The 21,354-nt window shown below is 42.9% G+C and overlaps 2 protein-coding genes across 2 annotated transcripts in view; one reads left to right on the forward strand and one right to left on the reverse strand.

Annotated features, from left to right (window-relative positions):
- Window positions 1–7,125: 7,125 nt before the first annotated feature.
- LOC108573819 (calmodulin-like protein 4) lies at window positions 7,126–8,028 on the forward strand. Its single transcript, XM_017936297.1, has 5 exons — window positions 7,126–7,134; window positions 7,373–7,403; window positions 7,476–7,607; window positions 7,674–7,856; window positions 7,928–8,028. Exons 1-5 carry the CDS (start codon window positions 7,126–7,128, stop codon window positions 8,026–8,028), a joined length of 456 nt encoding a protein of 151 aa, XP_017791786.1.
- Window positions 8,029–8,404: 376 nt separating this feature from the next.
- Window positions 8,405–21,354, reverse strand: part of LOC108573877 (neuronal acetylcholine receptor subunit alpha-7-like) — a 20,142-nt gene continuing 7,192 nt past the window's right edge. Inside the window, exons 2-9 of the mRNA XM_017936360.1 lie at window positions 16,954–17,090; window positions 15,109–15,263; window positions 14,119–14,302; window positions 11,408–11,624; window positions 9,831–9,965; window positions 8,995–9,173; window positions 8,725–8,854; window positions 8,405–8,655 (exon numbers count right to left, since the gene is read on the reverse strand). Coding sequence (XP_017791849.1) covers window positions 8,405–8,655; window positions 8,725–8,854; window positions 8,995–9,173; window positions 9,831–9,965; window positions 11,408–11,624; window positions 14,119–14,302; window positions 15,109–15,263; window positions 16,954–17,090 — 1,388 coding nt within the window. The remainder of the gene's footprint in view (window positions 8,656–8,724; window positions 8,855–8,994; window positions 9,174–9,830; window positions 9,966–11,407; window positions 11,625–14,118; window positions 14,303–15,108; window positions 15,264–16,953; window positions 17,091–21,354) is intronic.

Consider the following 21,354-nt stretch of genomic DNA (forward strand, 5'->3'; position numbering starts at 1 on the left):
TCCTCTTCTTCTTCTTCCTCCTCCTCCTCTTCCAACGAACGTGCTTCCGCCACGTCCTCTTTCTCCTCCGTAGGTCGCTCAACCTTTCGACCCTCCTCCTCCCTCGCTCTCAGCCTTTTTTCTTCCCACCTCTTGTTACCTTCGAAGATCCTCCAAGTCCTTCTTCGTCGATCGATCTCGCTCCTGGAAAAAGAAATCACCCGAGGACCAGGATTAATTCGCGAAGATAGGACTTGCTGGTAGAGGTAGTACGTGAGACGTTTTTCCGATTTCTCGGCTAAGGTTTTGATCGTTCAAAACGATCCTTGGTCAAATAATCAATTTGGGCATATAGTAGTTGTTACAGAGTCGAGGAATTAATTCTGTTAATTTCGCCGGTGGAAGTTTTATCGAACTTCCGATAGGATTTCATTTAGAGGAAAAAAAAAAAGGGAAGAAAGATTCGAATTTCTTCAAACGTGGAAGATTAAAGCTTCCCATTTAGAAATTCCGCTCAGCCAGCCGCAGAGAGAAGGTGTTTCGAATAATGAAAACCGTTCTCCCTAGGTTTAATCCTGCCCCAAGAAAATTAACTCCTCCGCGATGAGAAACAAAGCAAGGAGTAAAAAAAAAAGAAAAAAGGGAGGAGGAGGAAGAAAAAGAAATAAAGCGAAGGAGAAGAAAGAGAGATGGTGGAGAGAATCGCAAGGCGCGTGCAATCAACCGCTCTGGAGAACCGTTGCCAATTTACCGCTACCCTCGACGCACACGCTCGTTCGCGTGTCGCCGCTAATAATGGCCAATTGATACGTTATCGCTGCATATACACGGTGTGTATCGAATATTCGACGTTGGATCGCGCGTGTACCTTGCGCATCTACGGCTCCATTGTTCTTTCCTCTCGTAGGGGAAAGATGATAAAGCCACGGCACCTCTACGTGGGACGATTATCATTCGCGGATCGTCGAGCGGAGCCGAGCGAGACAATTTTGCAAATTGTCGCCACGGAGACGCGCCTCGAATTCTCTTCCATTTCTTCCCTCCTCTCTCTCTCTCTACATTTCGATTTTTCCAACGCGTAACAATTTGTCCGTGGAACGCGTGAACGCGAAAACCAACGCGGCGATAAAATGCTACACAATCGAGGAGGAAAGAAGAAAAAAATTCAAGGTAGAATACAGAGAGAAAGATTGCCACGGTAGGCTAGGCCGTGAACGATCCCAGCTGATTCGTTGGTAGAAACGGAAAGCCGATTCGCGGGTTAAACACGGTTATCTAGTTTCTCCGCTCGCCGTTCCATTTTTTACCACTTTTCGACCCAATTGCCCTATCGGAGATCGCGTAGAAAAAAACTGCTTCTCTAATTATTTGCCGTGGAAAAAAGGTGATCGAAGATAGAACCGTGTCGAGCTAACACCGATCTTCGTAGAATTTCTTAAGAGTGTTGAGAAATTAAGAGACACTCTGTGCAGCAGCTTTCGCTGCGGGAAGGATACAAAAAGAGGCGGAGAATGGAAGGAAGAAAGGTTTCGTGGGTGTTACAAGAATGGAAAGAAGAAATCCGTTCGTTTCGAAGCAACGTGTCGCAAAATACAGAATAGAAACGCGCCGCGCCGGGGAAAAGAGGAAAATCAACGTGTCCCACTCGGACGTGAACAGTCGAACCGTGACTGTACGAGGCTGGATATATCGTTTTCCCATAGCTCGCGCGGAAGTTTACCGCGACAACCGACGGACAGACTCGATTCTGTGGTGTGCTGTGTGTCACTGCTGGACAAGCAAACGTTTCGCGTAACGCCATTATCACGCATGAAAAGCTGCCGCGAATATACACATATATCGTACACCTTTCCCTTCGAAATCGTCGTGCTTTGACCAAACCACTTCTCTCTCTTTCAATACCCATCCCGTCGTTATTGCTGCATGTTTGCCGTACAGAAGAGAAGACTCCGAAGAGCACCGTTATGCGGGTGTGATGGGATTTTTCGAGCGATATATAGTGTGTTTGAAACGGCTTGAACTAAGTTCAAGGAAAGCAGAGTTCAGTCGTCGAACGTAGGTAGACGTTTCGTAACGAGTGAATGAAGTCAGTTGTAGAGAAGAAATAGTTGAGTTACTGTTATGGTGAGTGGTTATGCAAGGAGGAAATAATAAATAGAGAGAGGAGAAACGGGAAAGGAAAGATCCGTTTCCGTTCTCGGCCTCCTGGTGAACTCGTCACTTAAGAATACCGTGCGTTAGACGAGAGACTGTTCGACTCGTGTTAGATGTTCATATACAACAGGGTGATATAGAAAAAGGGTTCGTAACTTTTGGAGTAGATAGTGTATATTTGACAGTACTTTGAGAAAGTTAATCTTTTGATCTATGTTTTCTGGAACTTTTTTTCGTGATTTAGAAGTTACGAACATTTTTCTTTTAATCATATTATCGACGGGGACATTGCGGTGATCTAATAACGGGAAGTGAAAATGCACAGAAATTTGCTATAAAATCGTTCTTTTAATAGAAAAACTGATAATTTACCAAATTCGTAACTACAATATAAAAGAAGAAATAAAGAAATAACGCATATTAACTAAATTTAACAGCAATAATAACGCTTGATATTCATTTGGTGCATTAATGCATCATCCGTAACAGCTTAAAACTTTCAATTTGACGCGATATCGAGTCTTCCGTCGTAAAGGTTTTAATACTAATATTAGAGAGTATGTACTAGTGAGAAAGGTCAACGTCAGTCCGTCCCTCTGGTGGCGAAGCGTGGGAAGCTACCGTGACAGAATGATCGAAAGAAATGTAGCAAAAAAAAAAAAAAGAAAAAAGAAGGAATATTTTGTAAAATTTTATTTTTCGAAATAGTTGTACGATCGTAACGCGAGATATTTGTATTCATCGAGGAGCTTGTTCGTCGGTGGAGATACGAGGTTTAAGGGGGTTGTAGCGAATGGAACTAGGCGAGCATTGACGATGATTTATCGTGGAAGTTGGCCATCGCGTCTTCCTGCCCGCTGCTACACGCTCTACAGAGGAAATTTTTCAACGAACAACTTCTTAAGGAGACGTTTAAAGAATTGCCTTCTTTATCCGCCTTACACCAGTGTTCTCGCGCTCATCTTACGCAACACTGAATTCCTATTGCTTTCTCGTTTATCCTGTCGATTAGTTGTGGCTTGTAAAATCACTCGTCTATAACATCCTCCGTCGTTTAACCCTTTCCGCTCCAACCATCGACAATATTGGCTTTAACCCCCCACAGCCCCTCCTTCTTTTAAGATTTTTCTTTGAGAAAGATTTATTTTGCTAATTGTGTTTTATGGAAAATTAGAAACAAACTTTCTTTCCGACATCGCGACACCTGGGGATCATAGGAATAACCATGGAGAAATGCACTAATAGCCCTATAATATAATGTATATATTATAACCTAACCTAATCTATAGCTCTGGGGCTATTAAGTTATAGCACTATAACTTAACCTATTAGTTGACCTAGCATAACCTATGAGGTTCTAGTATTACAATCTAACCTAACCAGTGAATTAGCAAAAATTGACAAACGAAAATACTAACAGCCGCAGATGACTCGTTGAAACAAAGTAGTCCAGCCGTGACTAAGGTCATTCGAGACTCGTGCACGCGAAATCCCCGTCCATTTCCGCGCACCGACTGAAATTTCATCGGTGGCCTAAAGGAGTATCGAACTTCTCTGATGAACACTACGGTCCAGCAGTAGACCACCTCGAACCACTAAGAGAAACACGAACAAGCTTAATCGCATCACGTAAACCATAAACTCCGTTCCTATTCTCTATCGTCTGTCTTACTCGACAAACATCGGACAATTTTCCATCGAGCGCACCTCGCTGAACCGTTACTTCGTAACGCGCGCACGGCGCGCCGTGAAACACGTTTTGCGTAATGTCCTAAGCGTTCCGCGAGCCAATAGCAACTCCTCTAAGCTGTGATCCTCGAGGTCACTAGGAGAGACGAAAGTTTCGACCGGTCGAAACCGGTGAAAATTTTCGACGTTTCAAAGCCGGCAAAATCCAAAGGGGGTAGAAGGGGGTGAGCCGCGAACGTGCGGGGTTTATTAATCCCCGGCTTAGGGCGATTTCCACGGGCAACGGTTACGTTGATCTGGGAAATTGCGTCGAACCGAAAGAGAGGGAGGGATGGCAAAGTTTCGGGATTATTAATTCCAAGTTTCCATTGTGATCGATATCGCGTTATATATATATATATTGAATTAAACAAAAGGGTTCGAGAGGTTCGCGGTGATCTGGATAGAGTTTCTCATTCACATCGCTGGTGATCGATGTGTGGAAGTTCATGGATTAACCGTTACGATTAATACGGCGTGCTGCTTAAGTGCCGTGGCGAATTAAGTGAATCGAAATGAGCGGTGTTGTTTGTTGCACAATGTCGATATTGGCTGTACAAGGAGGGAAATTACACGTGGTTACTTGCAGAGAATATTGCTACAAGTGATAAAAGACGAGTTAATTTATCTTGAGAACTACTTGGAAATTTCTAAGTAACGAGTTTCGTCAGTTTCAATGTAGAGAATATACTTTCTTGATAGCGAAGTCTCGTTCAATGTATATACATCGATGTAATGAAATTATCAAGTTAAATTTTAAAAGTGATAAATTCAAATATTGAATCTGCGCAAACGGTTAACGAGTATTAGCACTCACACTTTTTCGAACGCCGGTAGTCGAGTTACTTAAAGTAGCCGCCCACGACTGGTAGAACAATAGTTTCGACCTCCTAACAGACTAGAGTTATTTTTTAATATAACTTTCACGCAGATAAGCGTCCTTATGCAACGCTCGTTACATGCGCCCGACTCGATATCCGCCGGCCGCGTTTAACGCTCGCTTTTCCCATTAAACGACAATTAAAGTCCACGCTAGAACTTTTATAATTTCCCGCACAGATAACCGCGATTCCTTTGATCCCCTCCATCTTACCCTTTTCCCTCCATATTTCCCGCCATAATTTATGTTATTTTTATTTCTTTCCTCTCTACCTTTTGTTTGCATCCCATAGAAATTCGCCCTTCGAGCCACATCCTACCGTTACGTTTATACACTGTTTCTGCTTTATTGTGCATTATTACTATTATCATTATTCATAAAGCGTTACGCCGAACAAAAATGCTATCTAACCTACAATCGCGTCCCGCGTGCGTTCCCTCGAAAAAGCCACATCCGTAGAAGCCACTTCCGGCTGTCAGTCCTGGGTGGCGCTGGGGACGCGTTCTACGTGACATTTAAATCTCCCATCGTGCGGGTGCAAACCGCGGTAAACACACTGGTATACACAAAACAAGTAGAAAGAGAAAGAGAAGGCGGTGCAAGGCAACGCAACGCGCGTCCCCTCGAATCCCGCGATGGTGATCGAACACGGTTTATATCTCTAAGGTGGTTCTTCACGAGAGAAATCTAGCATGGTTTCGCGAGGCGACTCGCGTTCCCTTCGACAGGTACATATACGTCGAGGGAAAAGGTACACACAGAAGGAGAGAGAGATGCAGGAGTAGACGTGCACGACAAAAAAAAGCAGTCGGGTACTCGGTCGCGCGAACAGAAAGAGTGAGATGGGGCGAGATAGGGATAGAATGGGAGAGAAGAACGGAGACGGTTAACAAGGAAGGAAAAGGAGAGACTAGCACGTAGAATATTGCGCGTGCTCGCTGACTCTCGCATACTATCTGACACCTACCTATGCACAGAGGCTCGAGTCCTGCCACGGGCGTCCTTTCCGCCGCGATTCTCGTCGTTCCGACCGGTTCTCGCTCGGATTACTCATTTACGGTCATCGTACCGCATCCTCTCGCACCACACCACCAATTCTATCCACAATATCACACACGTGCGTCACACGGTACCTGGAGTGCTCTCTCTCTCTCTGTGACTCTGTTACTCGACAATGAACAAAGAAATTCGTGGACAGACAGAGAGAGAGAGAGAGAGAAAAGTGGAAGAACAACGCGTAGGACGAAACTTTCACGGCACGATATAAACAAGAACGCGTTCCGCGTCGCACTGACGGGAGCACTCGTGACTCGCGCGAACGAAGACTCCGAGGACAACGACTTCCCCCACCTTTGTCGCGTTCGACCCAGCTGTGCTGCGCCCTCTCCCTCTCCACCTTGTGAACTCCTCTATATCCATTCTTATTTGACTGATAGCGCGTTCTCTTTCCTCTGGAAGATCCCTTCCATGCCTGGACGCGGACCAACGCTTTCCAATAGTGGCACGCTGTACCACCAACCCCACTATCCCCACCCTACTCTGACCACCGTGTTCCAACTCCCACCGCCGACGTGTAACTTGACCTTAGCCGTCGGTCAAAGGAAAGATGTGTTCCTGAAATAGAAGGGCGATCGAAGGGTCGGTATGGTACTTGTCAAATATCCTCTCGATATCGAGCAAAAAATATCGATACTTCAACGCTGAAATTTTTTCCACAATTTTTTATGTCAATTAACCCCTTTGTCGTTCCATGCTTTTGTTATAGTTGACTCTTTTCATAGGTGCTAGAATAGTCACGAGTGTATACGGTAGGAATTAACTGAAAAACAAACTGCTTTCATTTTTTAATCAACGCACATGGAATGAAAATTCTATAGAATTTCGTTGAATTCTTGTTTGCGTATGTATGAGGTTTAGCGCCAACCGTAGGTGTCCGTAAATGCAAGAAGATGAGCGTGTGATGTGGCCGAAGTGGGGTTGTTCAGTACATGAGGGGCCCCTCCACGGAAAACCCCTACAGCAGGCCTATTTAACCCCCCCCAATCCTGTCACCCCCGCTATAACCGAGCGACGTTTGCCACCCAGACCACTGGATATATTTTGTTCGTTTTCCCTTCCTGTTCGCTGTGGCCGCGTCAGTCAGGATGACCTCTACTGACAGGACCGAACTATCTTCGTTCTTCTGAATTTCCTTCCCTCCCTTTCTGAATACAAAATCAGATACCTCAAGATTGCATCTGAAGTACGTACATTCGCATTAGTTTAATTTGAAATTCAAGTTTTCATCTCTCTCGTAGAACTTTTTTAAGAACTTTGGCAAATTTGTTTGGCTAAATCCTAGGGGGTGTACTGAAATAAAATGTTGCAATTCTATTACCGTTAGTATGGAGTACGTAAAAATAGCAGAGGAGATTTAATTGTTAAATGATATTTGAAACACGATCGATCGATCACAGGTGGTAACTGATATTGCCGGAATTGGTACGTCTGGCATTCGCAGGTGACTTGACACGTAACCGAAAGATAGCGAAGCTAAAGAATTTTAATAAGTGCCTCTTATTATGGTAAATATTATTATCTAAGTACTAGTTTTATCAAAATACTAAGATTTGTTTCTTTTTTTTCTTGCAGGCTCGTTATTTTCGAGAGGAAGACATAGATGGTACGGTATTAATTCGTCGATTTTGTTATTAAAAATTATTTTTCGAAAAATAAACGTTAATTTTGTTTATAGAATTCAGGGAATGTTTTTACCTGTTTGCGAGAAATGGTCAGATACGTACTTTAGATGAACTCACAATCATTATGAGATCCTTAGGGTTGAGTCCCACTATTGCAGAATTAAATAAATACTTAAAGGAGAAAGGTAGGAACGAATTAACATGGTTTATGTTAATATTGAACTGTCAAAGTCAGAAACTTTGGTTTGTAGGTGGAAAAATGTCCTTTGCTGATTTTTTGGAGGTGATGCATTTACAAACAAGAGCAGAGGATCTTCCAAAAGAGGTGATAGAAGCCTTTCAAGCAGCAGATAAATTTAGAACAGGTAACCTACCTGCCAGACAGTTAGCTCACATGTTACTCCATTGGGGTGAACAATTAAGTACTAAAGAAGGTTGGTTTTACTTTATTCATTTGTGAAAAAACTATTTCAGCAACCATTCCTAATTCATTGATCCATTTCAGTGGAACAGATTTTCAGAGAGGCGAATGTATCTCCAAATGGACAAGTTAAATATGAAGACTTTGTTAAAATAGCCTGTGCACCTGTACCTGACTACTATTAACACCAATATCTACCATATCTTTAAGAGAATCTTTTATAAAACGTTTCATATTTATATAACCGTTTCATTCCGTCCTTTTACTACTACTAATAAAAGAATATCGTCATAAAACAAAAAAAGGAGTTTATTTCCGCCTTACATCTTATCCCTAAAAATGCTTACAATTAAAAAGTGCTCTTGGCACACATATATTTACAGACCATTTAACGCCGAACTCATATACCTGTGTCTTCCCCCCTACAACATACAAAAACCAGGAAGTAAAATGTCTGAGACCGTTCCTAGAAAGAAATGGAGAAAAGAGAAGCTTACAAAGTAGAAAAGAAAATCGATTTCCTAAACTTGTTTCGCTTAATATTCCCGTCATTGCCTTATTTCAGCCTTCTTTGGCGATGTTCGTGGTCGGTGGAGAGCCACACAGGATGACAGTAGTACTGATGATCGTTGTGAGAAAAAAAACGCAGAGAAGCGCACGATCGCTAACCAACGCGACCTGTTTCCAATCTAATTCCATCCTCTCCCGACGATCCTGCTCGGCGAGACGCTTCTCGTTCCTCTCGATCGTCGCGTGCACTCTTCCCAACACGCGTGACCATTGAGCCTCAAGGCCGCCCTCTTTTCCAAGATCTGCACCAGATTTTTTTCTAAGTTACAGCCTCTACTACTGGTTCTCACGAGTGAAGAGTTAAGTCTCACCTAAACTGGGACTACTGCTGTTACTCTCCTCCCTCCTGGTCACAAACTTGGGCGACGACTGCGACTGAGCCAGTTCCGGTTTGCAGTGCAGCGGGCAATTGTTTTTTCTCCGTGGTGGCTCGACCGGTTCCTAATGTAAATCGTACAAGAGAAAAAAAGAAGAGGAAGAAGGATATACATCTAACGTTTGATTGAACAGGGGGAGAAAGGGTAATATTTTCGCTACTAACCAGCTTCTATTTTCTTAGAATAATATACACTTTATCTTACTGATCTCTTTTCTTCTTGAAAATTAAGGAACACTATCTTCGCTAATTTATCCAAGAGCAAAGATCGTACGATTCTAGGCACCCTTGTCCCACGAACGCCTCGATGATGAAGATTCAACGTGACCACAGCTAATCCAGAGGCGAACGACACCAGGCATATGCTGACTCCGTAGTAAAGACCTGGAAATACAACGGTGTTAATGAACGTCCAGCGTGGTAGTCGTTAACCAGAATTAATCGAAGCCCCCGCGGAACGTTTCGTTGTTTCTGTATACATATTAATTGTCCACTACGTTACCAATTACAGAGTTTCAAGTTAAACGCACCCTGGTGCCTCGTACGATATCTCTCCTACAACGGGTTAAACGCGATTCCATTGCATTTCGTGCGAGCATCAGAGGACTTTCAAAGAGGACACTTGGGAGTTTTCAATCAACGCGGTTCACGCTATTGCCCGTATCGATCTCGTCGCAAATTTTCGACGAATCCACCTCTAATTCGATCGTTACAAAATCAGTTTAACTCTCGAGTACGAAAGAACGGAATCTCGTTGCAACTCGAGTGGAGTAAAAAGTGTTATCAATTCCTCAGAGACAGAGGATGTAAAGAAAGACGCTTTATCCCGGTGTAACCTGTGGGAAGAGAGAATCTCACGTTTCAGCGGCGACAGATAATGATCGGAGATTTCTTTTCATTCCCTCTGGTTCCCTTGTTTCGACTGTTCTGTATAATAGGAATAGCTTGTCCGACAAAGGTTCGTATCTCGAACGATTTATCGACGACAGCAGCACCTGAACCCATTCTTCGCCACTGTTTACCTGATTAAAGTGTACTCACTTATCAATGGGGTTTTCTCCGTGGGCGGCAGTGTCTCGCGAATGGTCATTAGGAAGACCGTCATGGAGAGGAGAGCCGAAATCCCGAGGGTGACTTTCTCCCCCGATTCAGACGGCACGTAGAATACCAGCAGTGCTTGAACAAACGCGGAGAACCGGTTAAAGGAAGAAGTTTCTTCGGTGTTCGCGGAATATCGAACACAGGAGAAGAGGGAGAGAGGGCATTCTTCAACTTTTCCTTTTTTTTCTCGTCGTGTCAAGGGTGGAAATAGTGAAAAGGGGAATAGAGGAAAAAGTTCTGTATAAATTTCTGGAGTTGAGTGAGAGAGAGACTACTCTTCTTTTGTTAACCGGACTATAATCGTGATCGTTTCCTTTGAAAAAAGAATCAAATTCTATCGTTACCAGAAAGAATTCTTTCTCTGTGGAGGAGAGAGAGGGGAAAAAAAGTCACTCTTCGTACGTTTTAATGAAATTTCCTTCTACCGGATCCGATAAGGATCCGCTTGACCCTCTTACGGATAAGGGTTGCATCGAACGATCCTCACAGCGTCATATTAAAAATAAGATACTGTATATAGTTAGCATTATGATAATGTCTTGTGTGCATCGCTGAGAGCGAGATCTGGCTCGTGGTTATAAGATAGGAGGAACAATGATAAAGAAAGGAGGAAAGGAAGATACTTAAAAATTAGTACACTGCTGTTCGTAACTGTTAGAACACCCGTTGTGTTCGTGTATGATCTGTTTGGCGAGGAGAGTGCAAGACTTTTGGGTCACCGATTTAGTTAAAACTTTGCATACTGGTGGATTTGATCCCCTTCTTCATGCAAATATAGCATTATATGGGCAGATACTCGAGAGTTTTTCAGATATTTATAATTAAAGTTTCATGATTACGAGAAACTTAAGTTTAGTTGTACAGCTCCTGGCGAAAAAATTAGGGCTCGCAATTTTCAACATCTTTCGTATTTTTAGTCAAATTTAAAGACTTGAACGTAATTTTTCTTTGATTACAGCATGTACCCTTTCCGGCATACTCTGTACGCACTGTTTTATCGTGTCCTTTATTTTTCCATCATTTTTCTCTTTAAATCACCTAATGTGGCGACTGGTAAGTGCTTTAACCCTTTCACTGCTGTTGGCGCCTGTAGGCGTTTGGAAAATTTGGAAGAATACAGTATCCTTAGCGCCTTTGGCGCACTTTCATCGCAAGTTAATCCTTAATTTTTGTTCCTTGCACGCTTAATTTAATAAAACAAATTTTAAAACGATGCGACCAAAACGAAAGATTTTGCAGCCGCGATTGAAATCTGCCGTAGCGAAAGGGTTAAGTAAACTCCAGACATTCGCAATGAGAATTTCCTGGCTATGGGAATATGGGGATTTTCTTTAATCAGAGTAATTCTCATTCCTATCCTGCGTATATGTGTACTGAGACCTCAGTCCACACACAGATATGTAACAAAGCGGAAAAACTAAAAAGTCAAAACACGAAAGACGTTAAAAATTGTGATTGACCCCAATTTTTTAATTTTTTAACTCACGAGCAGTCAGTGTGTATCGTTGGAAACTCACCAACACCGTTGATGAGTATACACGGCAGGATCAAATTAAACACGTAGAACATCGGTCGACGTCGCAGGCGAATCTCGTAAGTGATGTCTGGATAGGGTTCCGGGCAACAGGAGTAATACTCGACGTTTCTTCTCGCGGAGAAGTCGACCAGGTCGAATTCACCGTTCGCCTGGTAATTGCTCACGTCTCCTTGCTCGCTCTGCCTCTCCAGCTCCAACTGTTATACACCACAGGTATAGCGATTTTAGTCCCTTCAACAGTGTGATTCGTGTGGCGGTACACGACAAAATACACAGTTGTATTTCACGGTAGAACAAGAACAGGAGTTTGTACCACTTGTGGTATCTCTTCGTAGCGAACAATTATCCCCGAGAGATAGAGAAAGAGAGAAAGAGGGAGAGAATGAGAGATAGGTTCTAGAAGCTAGATTAAAGCGTTAAAGCGTCGCGTCGAATTAAATCCAGCGGAACGAAAGTACGGGACACTCGAGATTACGTGTATTACGTGTCAGTGTATCGCTTGGACATGTCTGTGGACAGGTGTCGGAAAAACGAGCCAACGCGAGAGCCATATTCGACGCGACGCGACGGGACTGGGGGTGGTTTCATCGGTATACTACGGCATTATATTTCTCCCCTTCTGTTCCGTGTTTGGATAGGTAAAGAGAATTGTTGAAAAATTTCAGACACCTTTTCGACGGAAATTTTGATCATTTGAAGGACTGAACGTGGATCTATCTGATAGCGAAATTTCGTTGGAAAATATTGAAAAATTCTGACGATACGATTGTCCTTTGTAAGACGTTACAGAGTTGTCGAATTTCTTCCTTTCGATAATCTTGCATTTAAAGCAAAAAAATAGATTCCTTCACCTCGCTACGTGATGGAGTTAAGGCCTAAGAAAGATGAAAAATAACTTTTTTCACTGAGAGCAGAAAATAGATTCTTCCACTTGACGGAGTTAAGGACTAAATCTGGTGAAAAAGTTCTGACGATAGAATTCCCTCTACAAGACACTACAGAGTTGCTAACTTTTTTCACTTAGATCAAAAAAACAGATTCTTCCACTTGACGGAGTTAAGGACGAAACCAGGTGAAAAAATTCCGACGACAGGATTGTCTCCTCAAGACGCTACAGAGTTGTCAACTTTTTTCACTCAGAGCAAAAAAACTAGATTCTTCCAGCTGATGGAGTTAAGGCCTAAGCCAGATGGTATTCGGGGCATTTTGGGTGGTAAAAACGTAGAGGCACGCAGAATGCATTCAGTAATGGTGGGTATAGGAAATGGGAAAACTCTGTGAAAGGGTGGGCTCGAGCGGCAAGTCTCGTCTGTACGGGGGAATGGCTCGCATTGAATTCTTCTTGCATGCGGGATTAAGCTGTTCGATTTGCCCGTGTCATTTTTGCGAGCTGCCGAGCCGGCGTTTTCGATTTGCCGCCGTTAAGCGTCCCTGGACGCCGGAAAAACCCATCTCCTTTTCCGCTCACGCTGCAAAATCTCCTCCGGTGTTATTCTTATTCGTCCGTCCTCCTCGACAATCCCGTACAATCTTACAACACGTAATTAAATTCGTATTAGTTCATTTAAAGAACGATCACAGCGTATATAGCAAGATATAAACTTTTCGAATTAACTGTCACATATTTCTCGGTGAAATTAGAGGGATAAGTTACGCAATCTTCGAATTTATCTATCCAGACCATCTTTACCGCAAGAAATCTTCGCTCGTCCCGATAAGACGCCAAGATATGTTACGTATATATCCTCGTCTGCATGCAAGTTTCAATGAAGTCTTCGTATCGGGGATGAACTTTTTAATCCTCAAGAGAAGCCATGAAAATGTTCCGATTTTTAAGACCAGAGAACATAATAGAGAGAGCGGCGAGTGAAATTTAATTCAAGATCGTTTCCTCGTAGGAGAGAGAGAGGAGATACGGATCCTTGGAATTTTCGTGGATCGAAAGTGTCGGTGAACGATGTTAAGTTTCAAGGTTTCGGTCAAACTGACCGCCATTCCTATACAAGCTTGTGTACTTTTATTTTCCAGAGGATGGTCCTATGTATAGCTCGGGCTCATCTGCATATCGTCCCAGAGGAGGAACTGCGTGAAATTGAGGGCAATCGAGCCGAGGGGGATCCTGGCCGGTGTGCAGGTCGCGCACATTGTTGGATTAAATCTTCCATATGAGGTTCTTCGTTAAATACTCCGCCGCAGGAACATTCTCTGTGCAAAATTCGTATGAGAAATTGTTCGAAGAAAAAGAGAAAAACAGAACTTTGCAACACCGTATAATAGAGTTAGCCGTTCCGTGTTAAAACGGATAGTTTGCAGATCGGTAAAGAAAAACTTACAAGCTTGTAGGAAAATTCGGTATTTTCTCCAGGAGGAAAATAGGGGAAGTCGAACCAACAGGCGGAGTAATTTCAGAATCGATGACGATTTGAATAAAATATACGAGGGGGAACGCGAAACGCGTCTGATTCCAAGTTAATTGCGTGGAAGGCCGCATTCTGAACGTGCAACCTCGAAATTGCACGGTTGTCCGCCGTCGAATAATTCCATCGGGACCATCCGCAGGATTTCCTTCCTCTGTCGAACTTCAACGTAGAAAAAACAATGAAATCTCTGACACCGGGCTGAGGATATACAGAGTGAAATGGAGGGATTCCGGAGGTGGGAAATTAAAGGATTATGGGAATTGGATCTTACTTGGTAACCGTCGTACGTCCAGGAGGCCCATTTCAGGACGCAGCGTTGCTCGTCGAAAGGGAAGAATTCGACGTCGATGTCGCAGCTGCTGCGAAATATCCCGTGGCTAAGCCAGACAACTTCTCCTGTGTGACTGACGATCACGTTCGTATTGATGACTGCAGAGCTGTACTGTGGATCTGCGCTATAAAAAAAAAAAATGCCGAAAATATAGGCTGATATCCTGGACGGACGGAAGAAGCGGAGCTGTGCTGCAGCCAATCAATACCAAAACTTCTGTTTTATAACGTAACATGCTGCTATTACTTCGCTGTTTCTCTAAATGCTCGCCCATTTTGCTGGTGGATCGTTTATGTTAAATAATGTATTCTGGTTATTTCCTATTATTCTTTGCAATTTTCTTCTTTTTCGAGAGGTTGCTTTCGACTGCGAAAGGGTTAAGAATATAATATTCCAGTGGATCGTTTATTATATATTAGGCAGGCAATATCTTTTACTAATTTTGCATAATTCTTAATAATTCTTTTTTCTTTTTCGAAAGGTCTCTTTCAACTGCGAAAGGGTTAAGAACAGAATGATCTAAATAGCGGATTATTTATTAAATATTAAGTATCTCTTAGTTATTTCATATAATTCTTAATTTCTTCCTTCTTTTTTTTCAATAGGCCTCTTTCGACTGCGTAAGGGTAAAGAATAGAATGATCTAATGGATCATTTATCACATATGAAATAGGTAATATCTTTTAGTTATTTCAAATAATTCTTAATAATTTCTTTCTTTCTTTTCCAAGATGTCTCTTTGGACTGTGAAAAGGATTAAGAATAGAACGATCCAGTGGATCACTTATTACATATTAAATAGTTATTTCATATAATTCTTTAGAATTTTCTTCTCTTCTTCAAAATGTCCCTTTCGACAGTGAAAAAGGGCTGCAGAATAGAACGAAGAATTTAAGAAAATATTTCCCAATAACAAGCGGTGTGTCGTACTTGTTGTACAGAATAGTATCTGGCCTCCAGACACGATTATAAGGAACGCGGATCACTCGAATTCCAGCAAACTCCGAGGCATTCCACTTGAGATGATGGTCGGTCCAGACCTGCGTTACCCAGCAGTTCGTCGTTAGTATCTGGTTCTTCTCGTCCTACGATAAAAATCGTCGATTCATTAGCATATGCAAAAAAGACGCCAAAGAAACATGTTCGAATGAAAAATGATCCTCGTTAAATGCACGTGAGATGAATGTTTCAAAAGGCACCCCTGGGAGATACCTCGCGTTCACCAGCCAATTTGTCTTAACTATTTCCTCCCGCGGCAGATTTTCACCCTCCGCTTTTCTATACCTATGCATCACAGTTATCGAACTGTCAACGAATCGACGAATCCGAGCCCGAGCGTCTACGAAACGCGAAAGGAAACGCGTTACCGGTAATGAATATATATCAATCGATATTTCCCGCGGGCTAAAACGCGGCTATAGGTGTATCGATACATCTGCCGAAGTGGAAGTTAATGCGGCTCGACCTGGATTTCATCCTTTCTCCCCCGAAACGTGTCGAAGAAACAAAACTACACACCTTGTGCAAACCAGCGAGCCATTCTTCCACGATTGATACCACGTTTCTCAACCCTCATACGCCCCGGGCGTCAATTCGACACATTTTTTCGGTAAAAAATTGTATTATTCGGCTATTTGTAGAGAAAATTTTTTGTTTGTTTTCTATATTCAAGCTTTTCTTATTGAATCTCTTAAAAGTAATTTAGAATTTTCAGAAGCCTCAAAATTTTCAAATCTCTGAGAAGAGATTCAGAATTTTCAAAAGATTCAAAATCTTCAAATCTCTTAAAAGTAATTTAGAATTTCAGAAGTCTCAAAATTTTCAAATCTCTGAGAGGAGATTCAGAATTTTGAGAAGACTCAAAATCGTCAAATCTCTTAAAAGTAATTCAGAATCTTCAGAGGACTCAAAATTTTCAAATCTCTGAGATGACATTCAGAATCTTCAGAAGACTCAAAATCTTCAAATCTCTTAAAAGTAATTTAGAATTTTCAGAAGCCTCAAAATTTTCAAATCTCTGAGAAGAGATTCAGAATTTTCAAAAGATTCAAAATCTTCAAATCTCTTAAAAGTAATTTAGAATTTCAGAAGTCTCAAAATTTTCAAATCTCTGAGAGGAGATTCAGAATTTTGAGAAGACTCAAAATCGTCAAATCTCTTAAAAGTAATTCAGAATCTTCAGAGGACTCAAAATTTTCAAATCTCTGAGATGACATTCAGAATCTTCAGAAGACTCAAAATCTTCAAATCTCTTAAAAGTAATTTAGAATTTTCAGAAGCCTCAAAATTTTCAAATCTCTGAGAAGCGATTTAGATTCTATATTTAATAAAAGAATTTACGAAATTAATTATTCATCTTTTCGTTTAATTGATTTTTTACCATTGCGTCGAGTTAACAGCGGGGGACCTATTAAGATGCGAAACTGAGAGACGGATGAGGGTTAAGAGAGATTATCGTGGTTCTCGCACCGATACATACACCTGTTTCCAGGTCGTCAAAGAGCGAACGTACTTCCTTTCTGAGATTCGACACACGTTCAAGAGAGAGTACACGTCCGTCTTTCTCCGTACGAAAAATTGAAGAAATTCAACCTCGTCTTCGAGATACGTACGTCGTGAAAAGGTTCGACACACACACACACACACACACAGGTGTAACGTTGTTCGAAAAATCACTTTGAAAATCGAGTTGCGGAAATTTGCCAAGAACCCATCAACGAGGGGTAAAGTGACTTTACTCGAGGTTTTTTTCGTTTCTACTAGCTCGATACTTACAACATCGATTATATGATGAAGAGAAAGGCCAAAGACGACCGCCAACGGCTGGGAGGAATTTTTCGCTGGCCGTACACCCGCGTCGTAGCCATCGAGAAGATACTTGGTCAGTCTGTACTCGTGTTCATCGCCGAAACCTGTGAAAAAACAAAGTATGCACGGTATTTGTCCGATATTCGCATAGCAATGAAATTTCCCCAACGTCGTAATGGATATCTTTTTTCCTTTTATCGGTAAATTCCCTCCGATCTCGATGTTCCATCTCCTCCACTCGAAATACGATATTTTAGGAATAAGTTCTTTTCGACGAGTTTCAGTTGATCGCACCTGGCGAAGGGAATTCTGTGCTACGAATTGCTTGATCCAGGAGAAACAGCGACTGCAGATCGCAATCAATTCGAACGAAGCCATCGAAAGAAGAAGGACATTACGCCTACTTCCAAGGTAAAAGAGGTGATTTTCTAACTGGACTGGGAAGTTTTATCGTATGTGGATTACTCCTCTGACATGGCATCTTCGGATAATCACCTCCTCCGGTCGCTACAACGTCGCTTAGCGCAGCAGTCTCGAACTCAAATTGCACGCGGTGTTGTATTCCGCGGCTCGCGATTCCTTGCGTTGGTTTATTATATTCAATAGGTACGCGGTAGGAGAGCCTGACGGAAACTGGGGCGAAATAAGGGAGCTATTCTGCGCGTAGTACTATTCGACTTTATTAGACAGTTCGGTGACGTTCGGTGCGTGAAGACGATTACTCCTCTGACATGGCATCTTCGGATAATCACCTCCTCCGGTCGCTACAACGTCACTTAGCGCAGCAGTCTCGAACTCAAATTGCACGCGGTGTTGTATTCCGCGGCTCGCGATTCCTTGCGTTGGTTTATTATGCTACACTACTGTTTCGACGGAAAAGGTTTCTAGATATAGGTTCGGTAAGTACGAGAGTAGGGGTTGGTCTCAGAGGTCAATGTAGGGTGAGGTCTAGGTTCAGCGATGAGTAAAGGATGATGTGGAGGTCTAGGTTTCGGGGTGACTAACGTTAGGATGATGCGGATTTGTTTACAGTTAAGGAAAGGAGGCAGGATGACTAAAAACTAATGAAAGATAGGAGAGAGGTATACGACAGCGGGATGAATGCACGATATGAAAGCAGCTGACAGGCTGGAATTTTTTTCGCCACATAAGCTCAGTCTATGACACTAAAACTTTAAGCACAGTATTTGCAACAAATGCATAATTGAAACGTATTCGCGGGCCGCCAGTTTGCGACCATTGACTTAGCGGACACACAATTTCAAAACTCTCGAAGACGTTCGAGAAATGCCTAGAAGAGTGTGTTGGGTTCCACGGAAGACGCACGATCGCGTTGCTTTAGGACCAGACTTTATTCTGTTAGATGTACAAGAATTGGGTTTTCCGGATTTTGGAGTTATACTTATGGCACATCCACCATGTGCCCTTACCGTGGACGAGTAAGGCTGTGACGACGAAGTCCTTCCTAATCAAAGGTTAAGACAGCCTCTAGAACAATTACTAAAGGCATAGTCATCCGACAAGTACGTAGCGCGAAAGCCACCGAGCTTTTGTCGCGACAGGATTGGTAACTTACCAAAAGAGTAGCGAGGAGTTATTTAAATAAAATTGTTACTTTGCCAAAAATTGGAAAGAACTTATCTTAATAGATAAAACTGAAGGTGAATCAGGTCTGTCTACTTTCTAATCACATGGCTAATTCCTTTCGTTACATCGAGAGTATCCATTACAGCGTTTCCGATCTCATACGCGGAAGCGTTCGTTCCATTCGAGTGTGGCTATTGTGCCTGGAAACGCGGCGAAGCCTTTTCGAGGACCACCTAATCTTCCTTTCGATCCATCTTTTCTCCAAGCTCGCCAGGCGTTACGTTCAAACCTCAATTAGATAAAAGATCCTCCGGAGGAGACAATGGCCAGTGGTCGGGAAGAATTCGTGTCAAAGGTTGCAGGATTAATTAACGAAAGTTTGCGATATCTTCGAGGTTTTCTAAGCATTTTCCTTCTCCCCTTCTGGATTCATATATCATCGGAGAAGGTCTGACGCGAACGTGGAAATGATAAACGCGTGTAAACCTCTAACGTTTCGCGAATCTCCCAATTCTCCGTCGAGAACGTTCTAATGTTCGTTCTTGTGGGAGTGATAGGGTGTGTTTGTAACGAATAGGTAGGACAGAATGTGTACCACGTTGCGTGAAAGAAGAGTTCTTCGGCTAGGGAGGTGGAGGTGTTAACCCTTTGCGGTCCTATGTCGAGTCAGACTTCAGATATTATACAGTGATAAATTTTTCACTAATTTTATAACTAATATTGCGCTGAAATATTGAGATAAAGGGAAACTACGTGGTACTGGCCGAGAGTGACCAAAAGAGTGCGGACTAACTGGACTATTTGGACCGCAAAGGGTTAAAGAAGGATGTTTGGAACGAGTAGGGGAGAACGGGGTAATTCCGGTTACGTTGCAAAATGAACGTTCAGGTATTGTTTCAAATAAAACGCTGCTATAGTCACAGAAATAGCAAAACAACCACAATGTTCGCTGTTAAGCACAAGTATATTTATACCGCGATAGCTCATGTGTCCGTCTAATTCGACGGTTGTGACCAGAGTGTCCTCTTCCGCGTCCTATGCCTCCTAGGCCAAACTGTCCTGAGAAAGAGCTTAACTTACGACACCCTCAAGCATCCGCGCGCTTTCTCTTCCGGTGACTCTGGGTGACAAAGACTGAATCGTCTAAATCTGACAGAAGTGACAGTACCATACGAAGTCGAATCACGCGTTTTTTATTTTAAGAACTTAAAGTTGCCGGAATTACCCCGCTTTCCCCTGTTCGAGAATAGCGTGTGAAAATGCTCGGTGGACGTAACTGAATGTTCCCGAAGAATATCTACCTAAAGTGAAAGAAATAGAGAGCTAGAGGAAGAAAGAACGCAAGGATGTGAGGATAAGTTTGGGTGAAAGAGGCGCACGAAGATCAGGAAGAGAGCAGTCGTCGAGTCAGCGAATAAACGTGCCGCGGAGTTGTGAGTTTAGACCATTATATCAGTTTCACACCGAGATATTTCGAATGTACAAACTTCGTTAATTAACCGAGATTTCGAAAAGTCAGTAAATCCTCCATTCTTCTAGAAGCGTAAGGTCGCATGGTTCGCGGAATTTTCGTCCCCAAACCCTCTTAATTCCGATCGTTAAAACGACGTCACACGTATAGCCATGTGGAGGCGTCACTCTGAATCGTTTAACGGGCCGACCTTACGACTATTTTCCCCGATGTCGCGAAAAAAAGTCTGTCTATTGGAAAAATCAACCGGGTCCGACCATCGGAACATTCGAAAGAATCCTATAATTTTCTTCTCCCTTTTTAACCGGCAGTTTCTCCTCTCTTCCCTTCTTTTTCCAACAGACATTAGGCGAAAGCTCGTTAAACAAGGTCTTATCAGGCGAAAATAGAAGGATCTAATTTTATCCACGGGCAAGTTTCAACGTGGAACCTATTTCGTCGAGCATCTTTGTACATTTTTCGCGAATATCGATAATTTCCGGGCGAACTCGAGCGTGTCGAAGCGGACGGATGGCGTTCGAGCACTCTCGAACGCGCTTTGAACACGCTCGCGCGACATTTAAAGACGACATTTACGTGGCCGGCGGGGAAAACTGAAAGGAACGCGAAAATCCGCTTTTTTCCTCTCCCTCCTCGCGGAAACCGGCAAGCTCTCTATTCACCGGGCGCAAATTCCCGCTTTTCGGAACAATCGGCGCGAAAAAGTTTTCTTGAAACGCGCAGAATTCGAACCAGGCCGCCTTTTCTCTCCTCCCCCCTAGTTTCCGCTCCGCGGTGTGCAAGCTCTCCCTTTTTCCTACTTTACTCCCCGACGAATTTCTATTTAATCTACTTTGAAAAATCCCGCAGAATTCGCCGCGGTGTAAACTCAAGCTCAAACGAACTATCGGGTAAACGTTTGTAAAGAGATTCCTCGAAAGCGCGTCGACGTGGGACCAAATTGAACGATATGTTTGAGAAATAGGAACAAATGTGAGTGAAAAAAGGTAGCGATGCGTTAAGAGAAAATTCGAAATAGAGTGGAAAGAGATAATTCCCGGTGCTGGCATTTAAACGTCGCGTGGAGGGACGTGCGTTTTAAAGAGGAGAAGAAACAGCAGCGGGAATGGAGATTTGCCGATAAATCTGGACACTCGACGATTCAGTTTGACGGCGGACGAGGCTGGAACGTCCGCGAATTATCGTGGATTTCAGGATACGAGTTTGGGAAAGGTGGAATCGACGGTTCTATACGAGATCGATGCCGGAAAAGCGTGCAACACGCTCTTCGTTCCCGCGAACCGATTCTTTCATTCCGAGGACGAGGACCC

Source organism: Habropoda laboriosa, unplaced genomic scaffold (genome assembly GCF_001263275.1).
Source record: "Habropoda laboriosa isolate 0110345459 unplaced genomic scaffold, ASM126327v1 scaffold111, whole genome shotgun sequence".
Classification (NCBI taxonomy): Eukaryota; Metazoa; Arthropoda; class Insecta; order Hymenoptera; family Apidae; genus Habropoda; species Habropoda laboriosa.